The sequence below is a fragment of the Anolis carolinensis genome, unplaced genomic scaffold, assembly GCF_035594765.1.
Source record: "Anolis carolinensis isolate JA03-04 unplaced genomic scaffold, rAnoCar3.1.pri scaffold_13, whole genome shotgun sequence".
NCBI lineage: Eukaryota > Metazoa > Chordata > Lepidosauria > Squamata > Dactyloidae > Anolis > Anolis carolinensis.
The window spans coordinates 10122354-10143674 of record NW_026943824.1 but is presented as its reverse complement, the minus strand read 5'-3'; the positions used below and the strand labels follow the sequence as shown (position 1 = coordinate 10143674).

At 45.9% G+C, this 21321-nt stretch overlaps 1 protein-coding gene across 13 annotated transcripts in view; it reads right to left on the bottom strand.

The window, feature by feature from the left end:
• Positions 1 to 21321, bottom strand: part of rbfox1 (RNA binding fox-1 homolog 1) — a 1150117-nt gene that overhangs the window by 437553 nt on the left and 691243 nt on the right. For all 13 annotated transcript variants that reach the window (XR_010001199.1, XM_062964632.1, XM_062964630.1 and 10 more), the window contains exon 6: positions 4381 to 4422. Coding sequence is in view for 12 of the 13 variants with exons in the window: in XM_062964632.1 (XP_062820702.1) it covers positions 4381 to 4422 (42 nt within the window). In the remaining variant the exon portion in view is untranslated. The remainder of the gene's footprint in view (positions 1 to 4380; positions 4423 to 21321) is intronic.

Here is a 21321-nt window from a genome sequence, read left to right as displayed (position 1 = left end):
CAGTTTCTCAAGTCGCTCCTGACACGGAAAAAAATGTATAATAAACATGATATACATAGTTTGCATGCATTGTCCCATCAAGTGAAATAATTTTGTATTTTTTGAGATGTGTGCATTTGTTTGTTTCCAGATTTCATCATACATCCAGGAAAAAGTGAACTGAGGGACACTGCATTAAAATGAGAGTCCGACAAACTCCTTACTCATCCCAAACTGACAAACAAACCCAAATGTGGCCAGGTTTAAATATGACTGCTTTCACCTCTGAGCAAAATGGCAAATTCCTGCCTTTGTTTGGTATGTGAATGCTAGAGATTGGCAATTCCCCCACCATTTATTCACTGATGCAGCTAAGAGGATGCATTGGCAAGCAAAACATTTCTTAAAAGATTATTTTAGGAATGGTTATTTCATGTTCGGGTGAGGTGCGGAGGCAGCATTAGCATAACAGCACCAAGATATTGCTGAGTAAAGCTTCCTCACTTTAAATATAACTGCAAACCTGTGTTAAGAGGAGAAGAAGGGAAAAGTCCAGGGATAAAAAGAGAGTTGAAACGGAGAGGCATTTCCCTTAATCATCTGTTTTGAAGCACAAATGAGAAAGCGCCAATTCTGCAGTTTGAAACCAAAGGAAGTGGCAGGGCTCCCTCTTTTGTTGTTCTCCAAATCCAGGTTGACTCTTGTCCTTAACATGGCATTTAGGACTTTTGCTCAAACACACAGTCACACATATGTAACATACTCATCAAAAAACACTCCTTAGCCTCATTTTTAAAACCATAATACTATTGTAATATTTGTGTTCCCAGTTTTTGCCCCAAAACCAGAAATCGAGACAAGGTTACAATTCGTAAGTATCATGCATCCAAAATATCTACATAAAAATGAAATTAAGGTAGAATCACAGGGTGAGAAGAGATCTCAAGGGACATCTAGTCCAACATGCAGTAAGACATTGTCAAAGCCCTCCCAACAGATGGCCATCCAACCTCTGATTTAAAACCTCCAGAGAAGGAGATTCCGCTACAAGCAACATTTCAAATATTTTACAATACATACAGCTACGTAAATTATTATCAAAATTATCTGTCATGGCTTATACTATATAATTTTGTGTATGCTTAAATCATCCTTCCCCTTTATATGTAAGATACCCACCCAAGAGTTGAGATCAATTGAGATCCATCACATTTTCAGGTATTCTTCCCCTCCCTGCATCACTTCCACTGCATTGATTGGAGACAAAAGGAAAACCTTGAACACACCAAAAATGTTTTCCTTTTCCTTTTGGGTGAATCTGTGAATTTTTCAGCATCTGTACACTTAAATTAATTATAAGTAATTACAATTTTAAGCATCATTCAGTGAGAGCCAATTAAGGCTCTCTCGGGCTCACATACTGGGAATGCATTCTGGAATGGAATTCAATAATTTGGGAGAATCAAAGTAAACAAACAAACTAAAAACATTCAGGACTGGATGCCCCTCGGGAATAGTTCGTAAACTATATTTTTGAAAAAGGAAATGGGAACCTGGATGGTCTCAAGCATAATCAGTTTCAGATCCAGTCGGTCCATACTCATAGGGTGTCTAAGTTGCTTTCAGGGAAATAATAAGGGATACTTTGTATTCTGTCAGTTTAAAGCCTGTATATGGGATACTTCATATTCTGTCAATTTAAAGAAGGATGTGCAAGTTCTAGTAAAAGCAAAACTTCTGGTTTAAAAGTTTTCCCCACCAAGGCAGACTCTACTGCAAGCGGAAGGCAGTCTCCTGAAACTGTCACTGTGCTTTTTATAGCTTTATGAATTATGGCTTCTTTCTACCTAAGGCTGTAGTCCTAAGCTGCTTCAGAACCTTAAGTAAGCGGGTATGATTCATGTTTCAAAGCTTCTTCTTTCCCCCTCGGTCATAATATGAAATGAAATAGAACAGGGTCTTCTCTCTCCAATCCCCCTCCACACAATTTGGAGACAACCTTTATGTGTTTAGAGGTGTTTTCCGTGAGCTGAAGAATCAGGCATCCAATTCACTTGCATAGGATTCGTCATAAAGCAACAAGATCAGAGCGCAACGAGGGAATATGACATCCCAGTGAGCAACGCATTACAGTACAAGCCCTACATCCACAAGAGCAGAATCTGGATCCAATAAAACATGTAATTCCTAGGCACTTTTTATCAACATCTGACAAAACATGTCTTCTCTAGACATTTTTCTAAGTCCTTCAGCAGGACTTTGTGGGTCAGAAATCCTATTTCAGTAAGGTATGCTATTCATGGTTTTGCATATCTACGTGAAGTTTGGGAACATATCCCCTGAGGATACGGGGATTATACTGTAACTGATTTCAGGACTAGTAGGATAAATAAAATTGGTCTGGAGAGGAGCTGGACTGGAACAGAATTCAAAGAAAAAAAATCTCTGGGTACAAAGGAAAAAGACTTAGCAACAGGAGAAAAATCACCAATATTATAGATGTGGAAAAATAGATCTTAGATGTGGTGAAATTTCAGTCGGGAAAGAAAATATGGTATAACTGTAAAGGATTCTCCAAGTCATATGACAGTTCTCACTTTCTTCATTCTGTCATTGTCATTGTGGTGGATGTTGTAGTTTTGTTATTGTCATTGTGGTGGACATTGTATTGTATTTTGTATAAAATGGTTCTGTGAAAGCATCGCTCCTTTCTTCCTCTTGAATCCTCCCCCAAATGCACACACATACACTAAGAAGCATAGGTTTACCTCAAGCACAGAGGGATACGGCTGTAGATCGGAAAGGCACACACAACCCATCCCATTGTCCCAGATTACCTAATAAAACTAATCTCAATATCTCCCAATTGTACATCAAGCTACACTGATGAGTTTCTATTCTCTCTGTTTGGCATCCCAATGCACAGTAGGATCAATGTGCATAACTCCCATTGTTTATTGTTTCCACTGTGGATTGGTCTCAATATACATCAATAAAGATTGTGGTCATCCATCATCTTCACCACCACAGTCAACATACAAGATCACCCAAACTCCAGTTTTCTTAAGTTTCATCATTATAATTCTCATTATCCCATTGTTAAAGTTTTGTTAGCCAGCCTAGAAGCATAAACGCACATTGAAGGCACAACATATAGTTTCACTAACCAAACAAGCATGCAAATAAATGGCATATTTGAGCAAAACAATAACACGTACAAATATATGAGGATAAGAAAAAAAATATGATCTCTAGATCTCTGGAAAGAATGCATTTTGTCCCCCATCCCCAAGTTTAAATTCATGCAATTTCAATTTTTTTCCATCACATCGCTGAAGTATTTTATTTCTATTAACATTGCATTCAACAAGATTCTCACAAAAATGAGTGATTCAAATAGTTGCAGGTATTCCAGCCACGGAGAGGACAATGTTGAATATGTCCATAAGGATATGGAGTTTGTGAATAAAATAAAAATGGTTAGTAGATCAAATTCAGAACCACAAAGAGGGCAAAACAATATTGCTGTTGTTGTCATTTGCTGCAAAGTCATCTTTATCTTATGGCAACCTTGTGAATGTAAAGGCCTCAAATCAGCAACAGTCCTGCTCAGGTCTTACAAGCTCAGCTCTGTTGCTTCCTTGATTGATTAAATCTATCCACAAAGTGGTCTTCTTTTTCTACTGCCTTCCACTTTATTGAGCATCAAAACCAGACTCTGAAAAGCTACCTCTCGACACTCATGGCTTGGATAGATGAATCTGCCAGTATCATTTGCTCCCACATTTATTTTATTTTTTTCCCCAAACTCAAAGCTCTTTCTAGTCCATTATAGGAATCAGCCAGCAAAGTTTGTTAAGTTCCAAGCAAAAGGTGAAGTAAAATGAAATGTTCATCCATCCCTATACTTGACTGGTTTCCTTTGCTGAAATGTTTCTAAAAGACAAGGCTAGGACTGTAGCTCTCAACAGATAATGGAAAGGAACTTCTGAACTCTCCTGTCAACCACTTAAAATTACAAGCTGACTCTCACTCTACATGCCTATTTTGAAAAAAAATCACTTCACAGAAAGACACGCAATTCACAATGCAAGCAACCAGTCTTTTCTTTCTCCATTCCTTCTAAGCATTGCAAGACATTGATTTTCACACATATCGTAACAACCTAGTCAACATTCTTACAGTTCAGCCTAAAGAGCCATAACACCATCCCTTCTGTAACTGCATCGAATAGCCTCTGGTCAATGCCAAGTGTGCCACACAACCCGAAAGGCAAAATCCTTCCTTTGAGTCAATGGACCAACCAACGTAATTCTTTCAACAAAGCTGATTTTGTAATATCACAAGAAAGCAAAGATTTTACATCTTGACAAGAGGAATTATGCATATAGTTTCACTTACCCTTAATTGCCCCCTTTCACAATTCATCTGTTGTCTTGAGATCTGTAAGGAAACATTTAAAAGAAGAGTTAAAATGAAGTTTTAAGGTTAACGTTTGCATGCAATGCTGACTAGCTGCCTGCGACTTCATGAAGATTGCGAGCAGTCAAGCAAGATCACATTAAGAGGGGAAAAGGGGACCTTCTTGGTGAATCTAGAATGAATCAAGGTTGTCTGAGCATGGAAATGAAGAAGAGACCCCAAACTTGCAAACAACCGATTCACTCTGCCAAAAGGTATGAAAACTAGCACAATCTTGCATTGATTTTATGAACAAATTTGCACATTTTTCCTAGGTTCTCAACAGAAACCATATTGTCAACCATGTATACTGATGAAATTCAAATTATACATATGTTCCTAGGAAAGATGGGGACAAATGGTGTACTTGCCTGGATCTCAAAATGCAATTTCCTACAGAAAGAACTAGAAGATTCCTAAAGAGAATACCTCTCTAGGTGCTCCAGTGGAATTCTGTGGTCAGCTTTGAGTAGTTGTTGACCATAGAGTCATGCTGGAGGACATGGGCATTCAGAGAAAGGTGACTGAAAAACAGCATTAAAAAAAACAAAGGAGTCCTGTGGCTGTAACCCCAGTGAATGTGGAGGGCTGACTATACCAGGTGTTTTTGGCCTTCAGCTCCCAGTAATCCTAACAGCCGGTAAACTGGCTGGTATTTCTGGGAGTTGTAGGCCAAAACACCTGGGGGCCCACAGCATTATATCATGGCCAAAAAAGTACAAGAACATGTGGAAGTGAATATGTGCATGCATAAGTCACCAAATAGAATGGCAGGCAATAGTCTGCTGATGTTTGCAAGCTAAGAAAGCTACAAGAAAATAGGGGAAAATATGTGCTTAAAATAATTTTTAAGATCTCTGATCTTTTTAATTAAGACTACTCAGGAAAATGATACTGACATTGTATGACAGATACATAAATAAATTGGGCTATATTTTATGATGTTTTTATACCTGTATTTTCCTTAAATAACTCACTTTATTATACCTGTACTTTATTTATTGAAAACAAATCAACTGAATCAACTGAATAGCAACAATCTTTCTAAACACAGGCTACTCTAAATGCAATTTTCAAGCCTTCATTCATGTTAAATAAAGTCCCGAATTGGGCATAAAAATACAGGCACAGATCTAAAGCATTTACAAAGAAGAAGCCGACAAGTGAGACATCGGAGTCCAGGGGAGATGGGAGGAGATCAAAAATGTTCCAGTTCAAATGGAAGGGTGTGTAGGGTGATGAGGAGAGGGAGAATTATGGATTATCTGTCATCACTGTAGAGTTCCCACCGACCAACTGTCCATACAGTAAACAATAATATCTTTCTTCAAAAGAGGTACACACATAAAAGATGACCTGGCCCCAGAAATGTGTTTTAATCTACTGGCGGCTCTCTGGGTAACAAATGCTCAAGGTTATCAGTCAAGAACATAAATCTTGGCAGCTGAGTCCTGGTCCGGTACATTTATTTATGGCAATACACCGAAAGACTGCATTGTAGTGGGCCTGGGGGTGTCTTGAAGCTTATCAGCAGCTTCTCCATCAGTAAGGCCACCAGAGAAAACAAGTTTGCTCAAAAGTCCACTTATATATCATTTAGATACCGTCAAGCCTTTTGCAGTATGTCTCTCTGAAGGATATATTCATGGGTTGCTACATTGCCCATACAGTGAAATATAACAAAACCCCAAATCTACATGACGGCGATACCTCTATTAGGCCAAACAAAGGACACGAACATACATCTCATGAGCTTACAAAGCTCACTATCTTCTTCACTCTGCAAATATGTGGTATATATTGAGTTGTAAATGTGTATATTGAGATGTTTGCTTAAGCTGTTGTTGAAGGGATCTCATAGTGTTTTTGAGACTAACTGAAGGAATCAAGTTGGTAGTAGGGGTGTGTGAAATGGCAAAAATCCGTAATGTTTTCAGTTCCATTTTCACATGCCTCCCATTCTATTTTCAGGAAAAATCAGGAAGTTTGGGAGAGGTTTTTTCAGATCCGTAATTTGGGATCCAGAGTTTCATTTTTGTTCTAGGAAGATTCAGTCTATTGGAACCAGTGGGGGAACTTTAGAGATGTGTCTCTCTGTCATTTTATGGTTATCAGGGTGAAACTTGCCACATTTGTAAAACATGTTTATGACTACCATCTTGCCAAGTTTCAAATCATGTCACTAATCCACTGATTTTGGGGATTTTAAAAAAAGTTTTCATAATAACATTAAAACAACAACAACAACAACAACAAGAGGTGTTTCTGTGATTTGAAGTCCAAACCAGCAGGTGCCACAAGAGGGGCGGACAATTAACAGAACCAGATCTGTGACTGGCTGAGAAATGTGATGCAGCAAGTGTGGCTGTGCTCATTGCTCAGCCCCATCACCCCGACCATAGGGAGATTGCTGCTTGTGCTTGCAAAACAAATGAACAGTCAGAATAGTAATGTCAAAAGTAAGTCTGAATCAACAAATCTCTCCCAAATTTTTAGCTGAAAAATTAGCTGATCAATTTTTTTGTTCCGGGAAGGCTCTGAAGGTGTCCTTCCCAGTCCGTTTCTGGTGGCTCGGCTGCCAGATCTCTGAAATTATCTGAAATCTGAATCAACCAATGGAATTTTGCACACCCCCTGGTTGGTAGCATAACCTTTGGAGACTTCAGTCTACTTCATCTGATGCATGGAATGGTTTTTCAGATCTCAGGAAGTTCTGCAGCCTGAAATCCTTTTATCTGGAGATGCAAGAGTTTCAAACTGGGTACATCTCCATGCAAAACTTCCACTGCACTACAGATTTATGGCTATGGACAGCTGCACTGTTGGCACTGCTATTTTTATTTGGATGATAATAAAAGCTCAGCATTAAGGCATGTTTTCAATATCTATTATTTATAACATATGGTACAAAAATAAACTTTGGTCATTTTGCACGACACTTGATTGGTGTGAACATTAAGGAGCTCTTACCAAACACTCAACCCACCAACAAACTTGCTATGCCTCTCCCTCTATTTCTTTCTCATTCTCTCTCTCATTTGCTAAATGTGCTAGTTTAAAAGAGACCTTTGTAACCCCCAAGCACTTAGTGGAAAATATAAATAATGTATTTGCAATATGTAAACCTGTGCAGATAAACCAATGGAACTTAAAGCCATAACATATTTAATTTATGGCTGAAAGGCTTGAGAGATGAACTTAGAGTAGGCCCAGCAAATCTTGAAGTACTTTCACTTCTTAACCCTAAATGACCCTTGTTCTGTCTAGATGCTCATATCTGCTCTTCCCCTTCTTCTCATCCCGGTCACATGTCAGTCTTGACTATATGTTTGAGGGTCAGCGCCTCCAGATCTAACACACTGGGGAGAACTTTGAAAACACTTCTCCTCATTTAAGGGTGAGGTCAAGGGTTTATTTGCCAGGAGACTCCTTGAAGGACTTCAGCAACAAGCTTTAAAAAAGATGATGGCTATCTTCCGAGGATTTTTTAAACAAATATTGTGTTGCTATGTGTCAGCTTGTTCAAATATGATACATTAGAAATGGAAGGTGGCTTTGCAGAGCACATCTTTGGACTTGATCACTGCCAGGAGAATGGAGACAAGGACTTACAAACACCTATCCATCCCAGTAATAAGCAATATATCTGAAAAGAAACAAATTAAAAAAGGAGCAATTACATATCATTCCCAACCTAGAATAAGGCACCAAATAGTTCCACAATAAGACCAATGTAATAGCTTAAATATCAGCTGAAAAAGTTAAATATCAATGTCGTGTAGCATTTGTGGATTAATGGGCAAATCTCATGGGTGACAACTCTACAGTGCTTACATCACCACTATATAATCTTGTAGAATCAGAGAATCCTAGAGTTGGAAGAGACTGCCAGGGCCATCCAATCGAACGCCATTCTGCCATGCAGGAAGACATTATCAAAGCTTTAAAATACATTCTGGGAAGGAGACCAGACTCCCAGGCAAGATACTGCACCATTGAACAGTTTTTACTATCAACTGGATATGACTGTTTTGCATTGTCTCTCCTCAAAATATCAGTCCACAAACATGGTGTAACTTGCACCTACAGTGTTCCCTCACTTATCGCGGGGGTTACGTTCCAGGACCACCCGTGATAAGTTAAAATCTGCAAAGTAGGGACACTAGGCTTCTGCTAAGTAAGGAAGTAGAAAAAAGGAGGGAGGGATGGAGGGAGGGAGGGAGGAAGGGAAGAAAGAGGCAAGGGAACATGGGGCCGCCTCCTTTTCCTCCCTCTGCCATTTGGGCTCCTTCTCCACCCCGCCGCCTGAACCCGACTGAGACTAGCACCACTGTAAATCATAATTCTTTTATGATTTAGAATATTATTTTAATGTTTATTAAAAACTCGCAAAACAGCGAGGGCGCGAAAAGCGAACCACGAAGTAGTGAGGGAACACTGTACATTCATTGACTATCATGACTCATTACAGATAAGCTTGCTCAAATAATTCGATTTCCCTGTTACCCGTTATTAATTCGTTATTTTCGTTACTTTTGAAGCAATATACGGCATTGATTGTCCACACGTCTGGTTATCGCGGTTTCGAACCGCAACTGGCCGTTTTTAGTTATGTCGTCGTTTTTTTTCGTTTTTAAAAAAAGCTTTTGCAAATCACCCAAACTTGTTTAAGTGCACTGGGGCAACCTAGCGTGTTGTTTGCACCTTGTGGCCAATCAGAGAGCACGTTTAACCAGGGGGAGGGGCTGGTAGGACGTCCTGAATGAAAAGAGCGAGCACAGGGAGCCTCGTGGCTCATTTGCACCGAGAATCTGAAGAGGGTGGAAGGGAGATTCTGGGCAGGCAGGCAGGCAGGCAGGCAGGCAAGATTGCTGCGTCACAGCTTCCTTGGCTGTGTCTGAGCTAGAGCTAGGCTACAGAAGACCGGGAGAAAAGGTTGGGTGGGTGAGTTTGGGTGGTGTGGGTTTGGAAACAGTTGGGTGTTTCTTTTTCTTTTTTTTTGCAAAGGGCTGCCCTGTGGGTGTTTTTTTCCTCACGAGATTGGCGTTTTCCATTTTCCCACCCGGCCAGCAATTTTTCTGCTGCGCCATTTTTCCTCTTGCGGGCGGGGTGGGCTTTCTTCTTTCTTTTTTCAACGCAAAAGGGTTTTTGGAAACAAGGGATCCGAGCCTTCTTGTCTCTGCCAGGGACGCTGTGAATCTAAAGCCAATTTTGGAAAAGGGTTGCAGCTCCCATACTCCTTTGTAGAACTACACCTCCTTTTTGGGAAACAAGGGAGCCTGTTTTGCCCCTTGCCTGCTCAAGCAGGGCTGCTTGTCTCTGCCAGGGACGCTGTGAATCTAAAGCCAAATTTGGAAAAGGGTTGCAGCTCCCATACTCCTTTGTAGAACTACACCTCCTTTTTGGGAAACAAGGGAGCCTGATTTGCCCCTTGCCTGCTCAAGCAGGGCTGCTTGTCTCTGCCAGGGACGCTGTGAATCTAAAGCCAAGTTTGGAAAAGGGTTGCAGCTCCCATACTCCTTTGTAGAACTACACCTCCTTTTTGGGAAACAAGGGAGCCTGATTTGCCCCTTGCCTGCTCAAGCAGGGCTGCTTGTCTCTGCCAGGGACGCTGTGAATCTAAAGCCAATTTTGGAAAAGGGTTGCAGCTCCCATACTCCTTTGTAGAACTACACCTCCTTTTTGGGAAACAAGGGAGCCTGTTTTGCCCCTTGCCTGCTCAAGCAGGGCTGCTTGTCTCTGCCAGGGACGCTGTGAATCTAAAGCCAATTTTGGAAAAGGGTTGCAGCTCCCATACTCCTTTGTAGAACTACACCTCCTTTTTGGGAAACAAGGGAGCCTGTTTTGCCCCTTGCCTGCTCAAGCAGGGCTGTTTGTCTCTGCCAGGGACGCTGTGAATCTAAAGCCAATTTTGGAAAAGGGTTGCAGCTCCCATACTCCTTTGTAGAACTACACCTCCTTTTTGGGAAACAAGGGAGCCTGATTTGCCCCTTGCCTGCTCAAGCAGGGCTGTTTGTCTCTGCCAGGGATGCTGTGAATCTAAAGCCTAGTTTGGAAAAGGTTGCAGCTCCCATACTCCTTTGTAGAACTACACCTCCTTTTTGGGAAACAAGGGAGCCTGATTTGCCCCTTGCCTGCTCAAGCAGGGCTGCTTGTCTCTGCCAGGGACGCTGTGAATCTAAAGCCAATTTTGGAAAAGGGTTGCAGCTCCCATACTCCTTTGTAGAACTACACCTCCTTTTTGGGAAACAAGGGAGCCTGTTTTGCCCCTTCCCTGCTCAAGCAGGGCTGTTTGTCTCTGCCAGGGACGCTGTGAATCTAAAGCCAATTTTGGAAAAGGGTTGCAGCTCCCATACTCCTTTGTAGAACTACACCTCCTTTTTGGGAAACAAGGGAGCCTGATTTGCCCCTTGCCTGCTCAAGCAGGGCTGTTTGTCTCTGCCAGGGATGCTGTGAATCTAAAGCCTAGTTTGGAAAAGGTTGCAGCTCCCATACTCCTTTGTAGAACTACACCTCCTTTTTGGGAAACAAGGGAGCCTGATTTGCCCCTTGCCTGCTCAAGCAGGGCTGTTTGTCTCTGCCAGGGACGCTGTGAATCTAAAGCCAAGTTTGGAAAAGGGTTGCAGCTCCCATACTCCTTTGTAGAACTACACCTCCTTTTTGGGAAACAAGGGAGCCTGATTTGCCCCTTGCCTGCTCAAGCAGGGCTGCTTGTCTCTGCCAGGGACGCTGTGAATCTAAAGCCAAGTTTGGAAAAGGGTTGCAGCTCCCATACTCCTTTGTAGAACTACACCTCCTTTTTGGGAAACAAGGGAGCCTGATTTGCCCCTTGCCTGCTCAAGCAGGGCTGCTTGTCTCTGCCAGGGACGCTGTGAATCTAAAGCCAATTTTGGAAAAGGGTTGCAGCTCCCATACTCCTTTGTAGAACTACACCTCCTTTTTGGGAAACAAGGGAGCCTGTTTTGCCCCTTCCCTGCTCAAGCAGGGCTGCTTGTCTCTGCCAGGGACGCTGTGAATCTAAAGCCAAGTTTGGAAAAGGGTTGCAGCTCCCATACTCCTTTGTAGAACTACACCTCCTTTTTGGGAAACAAGGGAGCCTGATTTGCCCCTTGCCTGCTCAAGCAGGGCTGCTTGTCTCTGCCAGGGACGCTGTGAATCTAAAGCCAATTTTGGAAAAGGGTTGCAGCTCCCATACTCCTTTGTAGAACTACACCTCCTTTTTGGGAAACAAGGGAGCCTGTTTTGCCCCTTCCCTGCTCAAGCAGGGCTGCTTGTCTCTGCCAGGGACGCTGTGAATCTAAAGCCAAGTTTGGAAAAGGGTTGCAGCTCCCATACTCCTTTGTAGAACTACACCTCCTTTTTGGGAAACAAGGGAGCCTGATTTGCCCCTTGCCTGCTCAAGCAGGGCTGCTTGTCTCTGCCAGGGACGCTGTGAATCTAAAGCCAATTTTGGAAAAGAGTTGCAGCTCCCATACTCCTTTGTAGAACTACACCTCCTTTTTGGGAAACAAGGGAGCCTGTTTTTCCCCTTGCCTGCTCAAGCAGGGCTGTTTGTCTCTGCCAGGGACGCTGTGAATCTAAAGCCAATTTTGGAAAAGAGTTGCAGCTCCCATACTCCTTTGTAGAACTACACCTCCTTTTTGGGAAACAAGGGAGCCTGTTTTGCCCCTTGCCTGCTCAAGCAGGGCTGCTTGTCTCTGCCAGGGACGCTGTGAATCTAAAGCCAAGTTTGGAAAAGGGTTGCAGCTCCCATATTCCTTTGTAGAACTACACCTCCTTTTTGGGAAACAAGGGAGCCTGTTTTGCCCCTTGCCTGCTCAAGCAGGGCTGTTTGTCTCTGCCAGGGACGCTGTGAATCTAAAGCCAAATTTGGAAAAGGGTTGCAGCTCCCATACTCCTTTGTAGAACTACACCTCCTTTTTGGGAAACAAGGGAGCCTGATTTGCCCCTTGCCTGCTCAAGCAGGGCTGTTTGTCTCTGCCAGGGACGCTGTGAATCTAAAGCTAATTTTGGAAAAGGGTTGCAGCTCCCATACTCCTTTGTAGAACTACACCTCCTTTTTGGGAAACAAGGGAGCCTGATTTGCCCCTTGCCTGCTCAAGCAGGGCTGCTTGTCTCTGCCAGGGACACTGTGAATCTAAAGCCAAGTTTGGAAAAGGGTTGCACCTCCCATACTCCTTTGTAGAAAAGGAAAGTACAGGTATCCCCTTGTAAACGAATAACAATAACTAAAACAGTAATAGACGGTTTTGCGGCACTTAATAGGAACTGAACAGAACACGTTGCCAATCAAGAAACAACAAATCTTTCCCCCCAGTTACACAATACCTTACCTTCCTCCCTTCTGTCACCTGAAAACACTCTCGTTATTATGAAGCGTTCAGCTGAACGCGGGTCTGGGGGAGCAAGTCCAGCTAGTGGTCAAGCAATAGCCCGGACACTGTGGGGGGCCAAATAAGTTAGGGTGGGTCCCATCCGTCTGGAACGCGGAAAGATGGGAGTGGGTGGACTTGATGAAGAACCTTGCTGTTCGAAATCTAAAAGTTCACAGCCCTCCACACGGAGCCAGTTGTCGTATGGAGCTGAGACAGCAGGACGATCAATGGAACATACAGGTGTTGCCGTCCTGGAACTACAGGTGGTGGATAGTGAGGATATAGATAACCCCACCCTTCCACCCGCTACTGACAGTGAGGAGGAGGTAGAGGAGGTAGTACCATCAAACCATAGAGTTTCTCATGCTGCTGAAAGGGTGCCCTCGACTCCTATCTCTGTGGGCGTCTCCACAGTGGCTGTGGGGAGGCCAAGGTCATATATTTGGGACCATTTCCATGTCCACTCTCAGCGTGCTACTTTGGCAGTTTGTAGGCACTGTGGGACAAATATCAGCAGAGGCAGAGACCTGAGACATCTTGCGACCTCGGGGTTGAGTTCTCACTTGAAGCGACACCATCCCTCCATATCGGTAGGAGTGGGAGCTGGAAGCCCTTCCAGTGGCAGCATTAGCACACAAAGTTCTCCTGGTGAAGATGGTGGAAGGCAGACACAGTCCACCTTGGAGGATTGGGCCATTCCATTACCCAGAAAGAAAACGGGGGAAACATTACTCACACCCCAGCAGATAACCCAAAGTGTGGGAGAGATGATTGCCCTTGATCACCATCCCTTCCGCCTGGTTGAACAAGAAGGCTTCGTACGCCTTATGAAACGCCTGTGCCCCCGCTACAAAATCCCCTCCCGTCACACCTTTTCCAGAAAAGTTATTCCCGGATTGTACGAGGGATGCAAGGAACGCATTATCCAGATGTTGCGTAGCGCCATGGGAGGACACATCCATTTCACCTCAGACATTTGGTCAAGCTTGGGAGGAGGCCATTCCTACCTCTCTCTCACGGCACATTGGTGGGAGAAGGAAGGCAGTATGGATACATCCCATCGTTGGGCACTCCTCGCTTTGGAGGTAGTTGATCGTGATCACAAGGCAGAGACCATCTGCAGCTATCTTGAAAACATGATGGGGGAGTGGATGCGGTGCAGGCCGGAAGAAATGAGGAGGGGCTTCATGGTGACTAACGCTGGTAAAAATATGATCAAAGCGGTTGAAAGTGCAGGGTTTTTGAATGTCACCTGCATGGCCCACTTGCTTCACAATACCGTCAAGGAAGGTTTAAAGAGCCCGGGAGAGCAGCCAGCCAGCACCGCAAACATCTCCCTGCTGATCGAGCGCTGTAGAAAGATCGCGGGCCACTTCCACAGGAGCATCAAGGCATCCCGGCAGCTGAGAGAGAGGCAGAGCCTTGAAGGCCTCCCGCAGCACAAGCTGCTCCAGGACGTCTCAACTCGGTGGAATTCAACCTATAAAATGCTCGAACGCATGGTCGAGCAGCAGAAGGCGGTACACGGCATTTCCCTTACATTGGTTGCGCCTGTTAGCAAGCTTGTTCCTACTAAGCAAGAGTGGGACACCATCTCCCAGCTGGTAGACGTCCTAAAGCCATTCAAACATGCCACAGAGACCCTTTCGGAATCAAAAGCCCTTCTTAGCCAGGCAGTGCCCATGGTCTTGAGGCTAAGGAGGCACCTAGAAAGGCTTGGGGCCGGTCGAACACTGGACTCCCTGGCTGGACCGCTGACACCGCCGGTCCAGGAGGTGGTGAGGAGGTTGTCCTTTGCTTTACGGAAACGCCTTGAGCCACTTCTTTCCAGCAAGGTCCATATGCTGGCGGCCTTGTGTGATCCACGGCTAAAGTACAACGTCTGCCCAAAAGAGTTTACCGTATGGAAGGCCCAACTAGTTAACCTTGTGAGGGAGGTCTTTGCTGCCAGGGTGGGGGAAACGGGCACAGCGTTACCTATACCGGAAATGCCTGCCACCCCCAGCACTAGCGCTAGTGGCGAGAGTGATAGTCCCGGGGAGCCGGCAGGGGGTTGCCGTAAGGTTACGGATTTCCAGCCGCGACCAGGAAACACTTTCTTTGCAGAGACGGTGGCCATACTAGCCTGCTCAGAAGATTCCTCTTTGCTGGCTTCTGCTCAAAAGGTAGACTCGGCCGAAGGCTCGGTCAACAGGTACTTTGAGGAGCCTCCTGAGATAATATCTTGTGATCCATTGGCCTATTGGGCTTCACGTGAACACATGTGGCCGGATCTGTCGCACGTAGCCCGCCAGTTCCTCAGCTGTCCACCCACTAGCGTGCAGAGCGAAAGGGTCTTCAGCCTAGCGGGAGATGTAGTCACGCCCCACCGCAGCTTGCTGGACCCTCAAACAGTAGAGAAACTGGTCTTCCTGAAGGCCAACCTCCCCGTGTTGAATTTCCCCGATTTTGATTTTGAGTCCGACGGCTCCTAGAACAACAGTTCTCATCCTTTAAGCAGCTCTGCTTCTGATTACCTATGGCTATTTCTGTTGGGGGCGGGGGGGTTGCCCCTTTGGCCTCTGTCCAACAACTCTCTCCTCTATCCTACCATGCTTTCCTTCCTCTCTTCCCTTCCGTTCTCGTCTTTATCATCACACACCGTTGCCCACTTTCGTTTTTGGGTAAATCAATCTCTAGGGGTCGTTCCCTGAGGTTCCTATAGGTTTTGTCTCCTGTAATAATGATTCTGATATTCTTGGGGAAATTAGTCCATAAAAGCCAAGGTAGGAAATGCTTCCGCTTTGGGTTCAGAACGGATTACTATCAAATCTCTATCCTTTTTTTTATCCAAAAATATTTCGGGAATGAGCCATGAATGTTTGGTCTTCTCCAGATCCTGGCTGTTCCTGTACAGAAATAACATTATTATAATTGATGTGGATCCTTCGGTAAGACATATTTGGTGAAGGAATACGGCAGAGTCTCACTTTACAGAGATAACGGTCCATAAGAACCTTTGTGGATGTGTCTTACCGCATGAATTAGTACACCTCTGCCTTGGCCACCACTTCTAAAAATTTTCATCTTTCATTGTCCCATCGGCTTGAGCGGGTGTGGTCGACGCTGTGGCCGCGGGACGGCCGCCTTATGGTCCCCCCGCCCTCTGTCCGCGCACGCGGACGGTGCCGTTTGCCCGTCAGGGCGTGTGCCTTTGCGGCTGCTAGTGACCTCTGGGCGCAGGTTCTCTGGCTTCGGAAGTGCTTTTTGCTGGCTTGTTGGCAGGGACAATAGAAGAGGGTGGAATCACCGCACCGCAGAAAGCTGAACACCTCGGCCTTGGCCACCATTTCTCAAAATGGTTGTCTTGTGTCCCATCACCTTGAAAGGCTGTGGTCGACGCTGTTGCCGAGGGACGGCCGCCTTAGGGTTCCCTCGCCCTCTGTCCGCGCCCAAGGACGGTGCCGTTTGCCCGTCAGGGCGTGTGCCTTTGCGGCTGCTAGTGACCTATGGGCGCAGGTTCTCTGGCTTCGGAAGTGCTTTTTGCTGGCTTGTTGGCAGCGACGATAGAAGAGGGTGGAATCACCGCACCGCAGAAAGCGGGACACCTCGGCCTTGTCCACCACTTTTCAAAATTATCTTATTCCACTGTCCCATCACCTTTAAAGGCAGTGTACTCGACGCTGTGGCCGCGGAACGGCCGCCTTATGGTCCCCTCGCCCTCTGGCCGCGCACGCGGACGGTGCCGTTTGCCCGTCAGGGCGTGTGCCTTTGCGGCTGCTAGTGACCTGTGGGCGCAGGTTCTCTGGCTTTGGAAGTGCTTTTTGCTGGCTTGTTGGCAGCGACGATAGAAGAGGGTGGAATCACCGCACCGCAGAAAGCTGGACACCTCGGCCTTGTCCACCACTTTTCAAAATTATCTTCTTCCACTGTCCCATCACCTTTAAAGGCAGTGTACTCGACGCTGTGGCCGCGGAATGGCCGCCTTATGGTCCCCTCGCCCTCTCGCCGCGCACGCGGACGGTGCCGTTTGCCCGTCAGGGCGTGTGCCTTTGCGGCTGCTAGTGACCTCTGGGCGCAGGTTCTCTGGCTTCGGAAGTGCTTTTTGCTGGCTTGTTGGCAGGGACAATAGAAGAGGGTGGAATCACCGCACCGCAGAAAGCTGGACACCTCGGCCTTGTCCACCACTTTTCAAAATTTTCTTCTTCCACTGTCCCGTCACCTTGAGAGGCGGTTGTCGACGCTGTTGCCGAGGGACAGACGCCTTAGGGTCCCCTCGCCCTCTGTCCGCGCCCGAGGACGGTGCCGTTTGCCCATCAGGGTGTGTGCCTTTGCGGCTGCTAGTGACCTCTGGGCGCAGGTTCTGTTTGTTGGTAGGACGATAGAAGAGGGTGGAATCACACTGCAGAAAGTCTTACACTCTGAGCTAAGACTTGTAGTCTTCTACGATCTATGGAGAACTCTCGGACGGATTCACAAAAGAATTCCCTGTCGGACATCAACAGCGACATTTCCTTCAAGTCCATGCAATCCTGATGCTATGCCTGTAATTTCACTACCTCCTTGAAGCGGACGGGCAATAAAACATGGAGGATGGACCAGTTGGATCTTCTTACACTCCCAGGCACTTTCTTGTTTTTCAAAAAGCAATTCTTTTCAAAAGTGCCATTTTTTCCCACGCTCTGCCTTCCTTACGGTCAAGCTCTCACATCCGCAGGTTTCTGGACTACGGCATTGCGATGACAATGCGAGTATGTGGTCCTCCAATGTTTGCATGAAGTCTCTGTTCTTATTTTGTCTAGTGTGGACATAGCTCTGCAAAACCTCTACTAACTTGCAGGCCACAGTCCGCACCTACAGTGAGATGTCGCAAGAATAAATAAAACGTCTGTCAAACCCTCCACATCCAATCCATGTTGTTGACAGTTATAAATCTGTGTGGTTCCCTTTGGCTTCCTTCTCTTACAACCCAGCTTTGGTCCTTTCTTCTTTCACCTTTGAGAGAAGGCTCCTCTGCCACTACTCTCTTTCAGCCAGCAGACTGTTATCTCATACCATAGGTTGTAAATGTGCCTTCCATAAATTTCAAATCCTGCCTACAGGTCCTCTAGCCACGCATGTCGCATTTAATGTTCCAGACAAACGGCTAGATGATTCCAGAGGCTGAACTTATGCGGCCCTGCCGCAACCCGTTCCCAAGCATGAAAACGGCAGTTGATCCGTTTTCTGTTCCCAGCATGTCAACTAACACTTTCCGTGGGACAGACTATGTGACTTGGAATTCCCAAATAACCCAGCACATTCCATTTATTATCCTCCAAGCAGTTCAAGGCTTTGAAGAGAGTATTCAACATGGCCGACGATGGTGTGACCCCTTTCAGCAGCTTGCCGAGTGACCGATCTGAGAATACTCTTCCTCGAGGCCAAACTCCCGGTCCTGGAATATCAAGAAATCCCTTCGAAGCAAGGAGGACTCTCAGAGAGTTTATAAAACGATCAATGTTAAATGATTACAAAATTTTCTATTTCCCGCCAACATCTCCCTGCGTGGACTCGGTGCGGATTACTTGGGGCAGCGGCCCAAGCAACATGAGGACAAAATGAAAAAACATAATTTAGAATTAATTTCTTTTTAATGAAAGTAATAAAATAATTTCATGTCTTGACATCATAAAATATTACGGTAATTGCTGAAATGTCTGCTGTGCAAAAGTATCAGGTGCACTTTTCCAACACTTTTGCTGAAACAGTCCAGGACAATTCTTAGCATTTGGTATTCGAAAATGAGGACTGTGTTTTGACGGATGATACAAAAGGTGGTTTACAAGCCAAATTTTTTAACACAGCCATCGTTAAAGGTGGGACACCCTGGCCGAAGCCTCTTGTCGTTTAGGATAACGAAAACATTTTATTTATCTCCCATCCCTTTACAATGCTTTTAAAATATGGGATAACTGAAATCCCACAATGGCAGGGATAAACCTTTTTTTAATGGATCCCAGCCATTGCCTGCCACAAGTTTTATCTCTATGCGTGTGTCTGAGAGGATAAGACACAGAAGGTATGTGATGCTAATCTTCCGCAGACCCATAAGTAGAGAAACAAACCTCTCAGAAACTCTGTATTGCTGTTAAAAACAATGAGTTATGTCTTCATGGTTTCTTTTGTCTCAACAGTTGTGCTATGTTTTAGTTCTTTGGATTCATTTCTACTCCATAAAGACAATATCTTTCATTATTTTACATCCACAACTTTACTGAAAATGTATACCAACAGAAGTCATTTCCCTCTTTCTAGCTCAGCTGCTAGAGAACTTTAATAACACCAGCCACACACAAGTCTTCCCTCTAGTTCAACGCCATAGAAACATTAACCTTACATCAGAGCCTTAAAACCTTCCAGTTCCAAAAAGCCTTCGAGGACTATGGGTTGGATCGCTGCCAGATGAAGAATTGGTTTCCAGGCCAAGAGTATTTCGCACTTTATTGATTTTTAACTCTCAAACTACCTCATCTCTGTGGAAGTATTCAGCCCTCGGCCCAGAGCCGTGTTTTTACACCTCTGTTTTTTAAGCAGGTAATTCTGTATGCTGACTGTGACAGCTTTTTTATTTTATGTGTTATTGATGCAACATTTCCTTTGATATATATAAAATTTTTGGGTTTAATTGTTCACATTGTATTGTTGACGGGCACGCCCCATGGAAGCCGCTCAGAGTCCCTCCGGGAAGATGGGGCGGGGAATAAAAATAAAGATCTTACTGTTGTTATTACAATCATTATTGATGTGATGGTGGCCACGACTACCCTGTGGACTGCCAGCTAGCTTGTGTCCACCCGGTAGGGGTGCGGCCAGGGCCGCTGACGGTTTGCTGTCAGGGGGTGTGCCTTTGTGGCGGCTACAGACTTTGTGGCTCTGGTCTGGTTGACACATTAGTCAGTGGGGCTTGGGCCCACATTTCACTAGCAGACGTGGAGAATACACGCCCTTCCCCTTGGGTGGTGGGGAGGTGGCGTGGGGCCGGCCAACGGTGGCCGGCCCCCCTGGGCAGTGGGGCTTGGGCCCACAGTTCACTAGCAGACGTGAAGAAAACAAGCCCTTCCCCTTGGGTGGTGGGGAGGTGGCGTGGGGTCGGCCAACGGTGGCCAGCCCCCCTGGGCAGTGGGGCTTGGGCCCACAGTTCACTAGCAGATGTGAAGAATACACGCCCTTCCCCTTGGGTGGTGGGGAGGTGGCGTGGGGCCGGCCAACGGTGGCCGGCCCCCCTGGGCAGTGGGGCTTGGGCCCACAGTTCACTAGCAGACGTGAAAAAAACAAGCCCTTCCCCATGGGTGGTGGGGAGGTGGCGTGAGAAGAGCAGTGGGCAGTGGGGCTTGGGACCCCTTTTAAGTAGCTTTGTGGGTGGGCCGGGCCGGTCTCTCAGGGATGCGTTCCGGCCAACTGTGGCCGGCTCAGGGTGTGTTCTTTGCTGCCTGCGGCTGTTTTCTTTCTTTTCTTTCTGCTGCCTCTCGGCCTACGTGGTCGAGTTTCCCACGATGCATCGCATCTCTCTTCTCTCGCAGCTGTCCCTCCGCACACGTTTGTGCTATTTTGCCCAAATCCTTCCTTTGGGCCGGTGTCCTCTGGTTTTCTCTCTCTCTCTCTCTCTCTCTGTAGGGGATGCATGCCGGCCAACTGTGGCCAGCTCAGGGTGTGTTCTTTGCTGCCTGCGGCTTTTTTCTTTCTTTTTTTCTGCTTCCTCTCGGCCTACGTGGTCGAGTTTCCAACGATGCATCGCATCTCTCTTCTCTCGCAGCTGTCCCTCCGCACACGTTTGTGCTATTTTGCCCAAATCCTTTCTTTGGGCCGGGGTCCTCTGGTTTTTTCTCTCTCTCTCTCTCTGTAGGGGATGCATGCCGGCCAACTGTGGCCGGCTCAGGGTGTGTTCTTTGCTGCCTGCGGCTTTTTTCTTTCTTTTCTTTCTGCTGCCTCTCGGCCTACGTGGTCGAGTTTCCCACGATGCATCGCATCTCTCTTCTCTCGCAGCTGTCCCTCCGCACACGTTTGTGCTATTTTGCCCAAATCCTTCCTTTGGGCCGGGGTCCTCTGGTTTTTTCTCTCTCTCTCTCTCTGTAGGGGATGCATGCCGGCCAACTGTGGCCGGCTCAGGGTGTGTTCTTTGCTGCCTGCGGCTGTTTTCTTTCTTTTCTTTCTGCTGCCTCTCGGCCTACGTGGTCGAGTTTCCCACGATGCATCGCATCTCTCTTCTCTTGCAGCTGTCCCTCCGCACACGTTTGTGCTATTTTGCCCAAATCCTTCCTTTGGGCCGGTGTCCTCTGGTTTTCTCTCTCTCTCTCTCTCTCTCTGTAGGGGATGCATGCCGGCCAACTGTGGCCAGCTCAGGGTGTGTTCTTTGCTGCCTGCGGCTTTTTTCTTTCTTTTTTTCTGCTTCCCCTTGGCCTACGTGGTCGAGTTTCCAACGATGCATCGCATCTCTCTTCTCTCGCAGCTGTCCCTCCGCACACGTTTGTGCTATTTTGCCCAAATC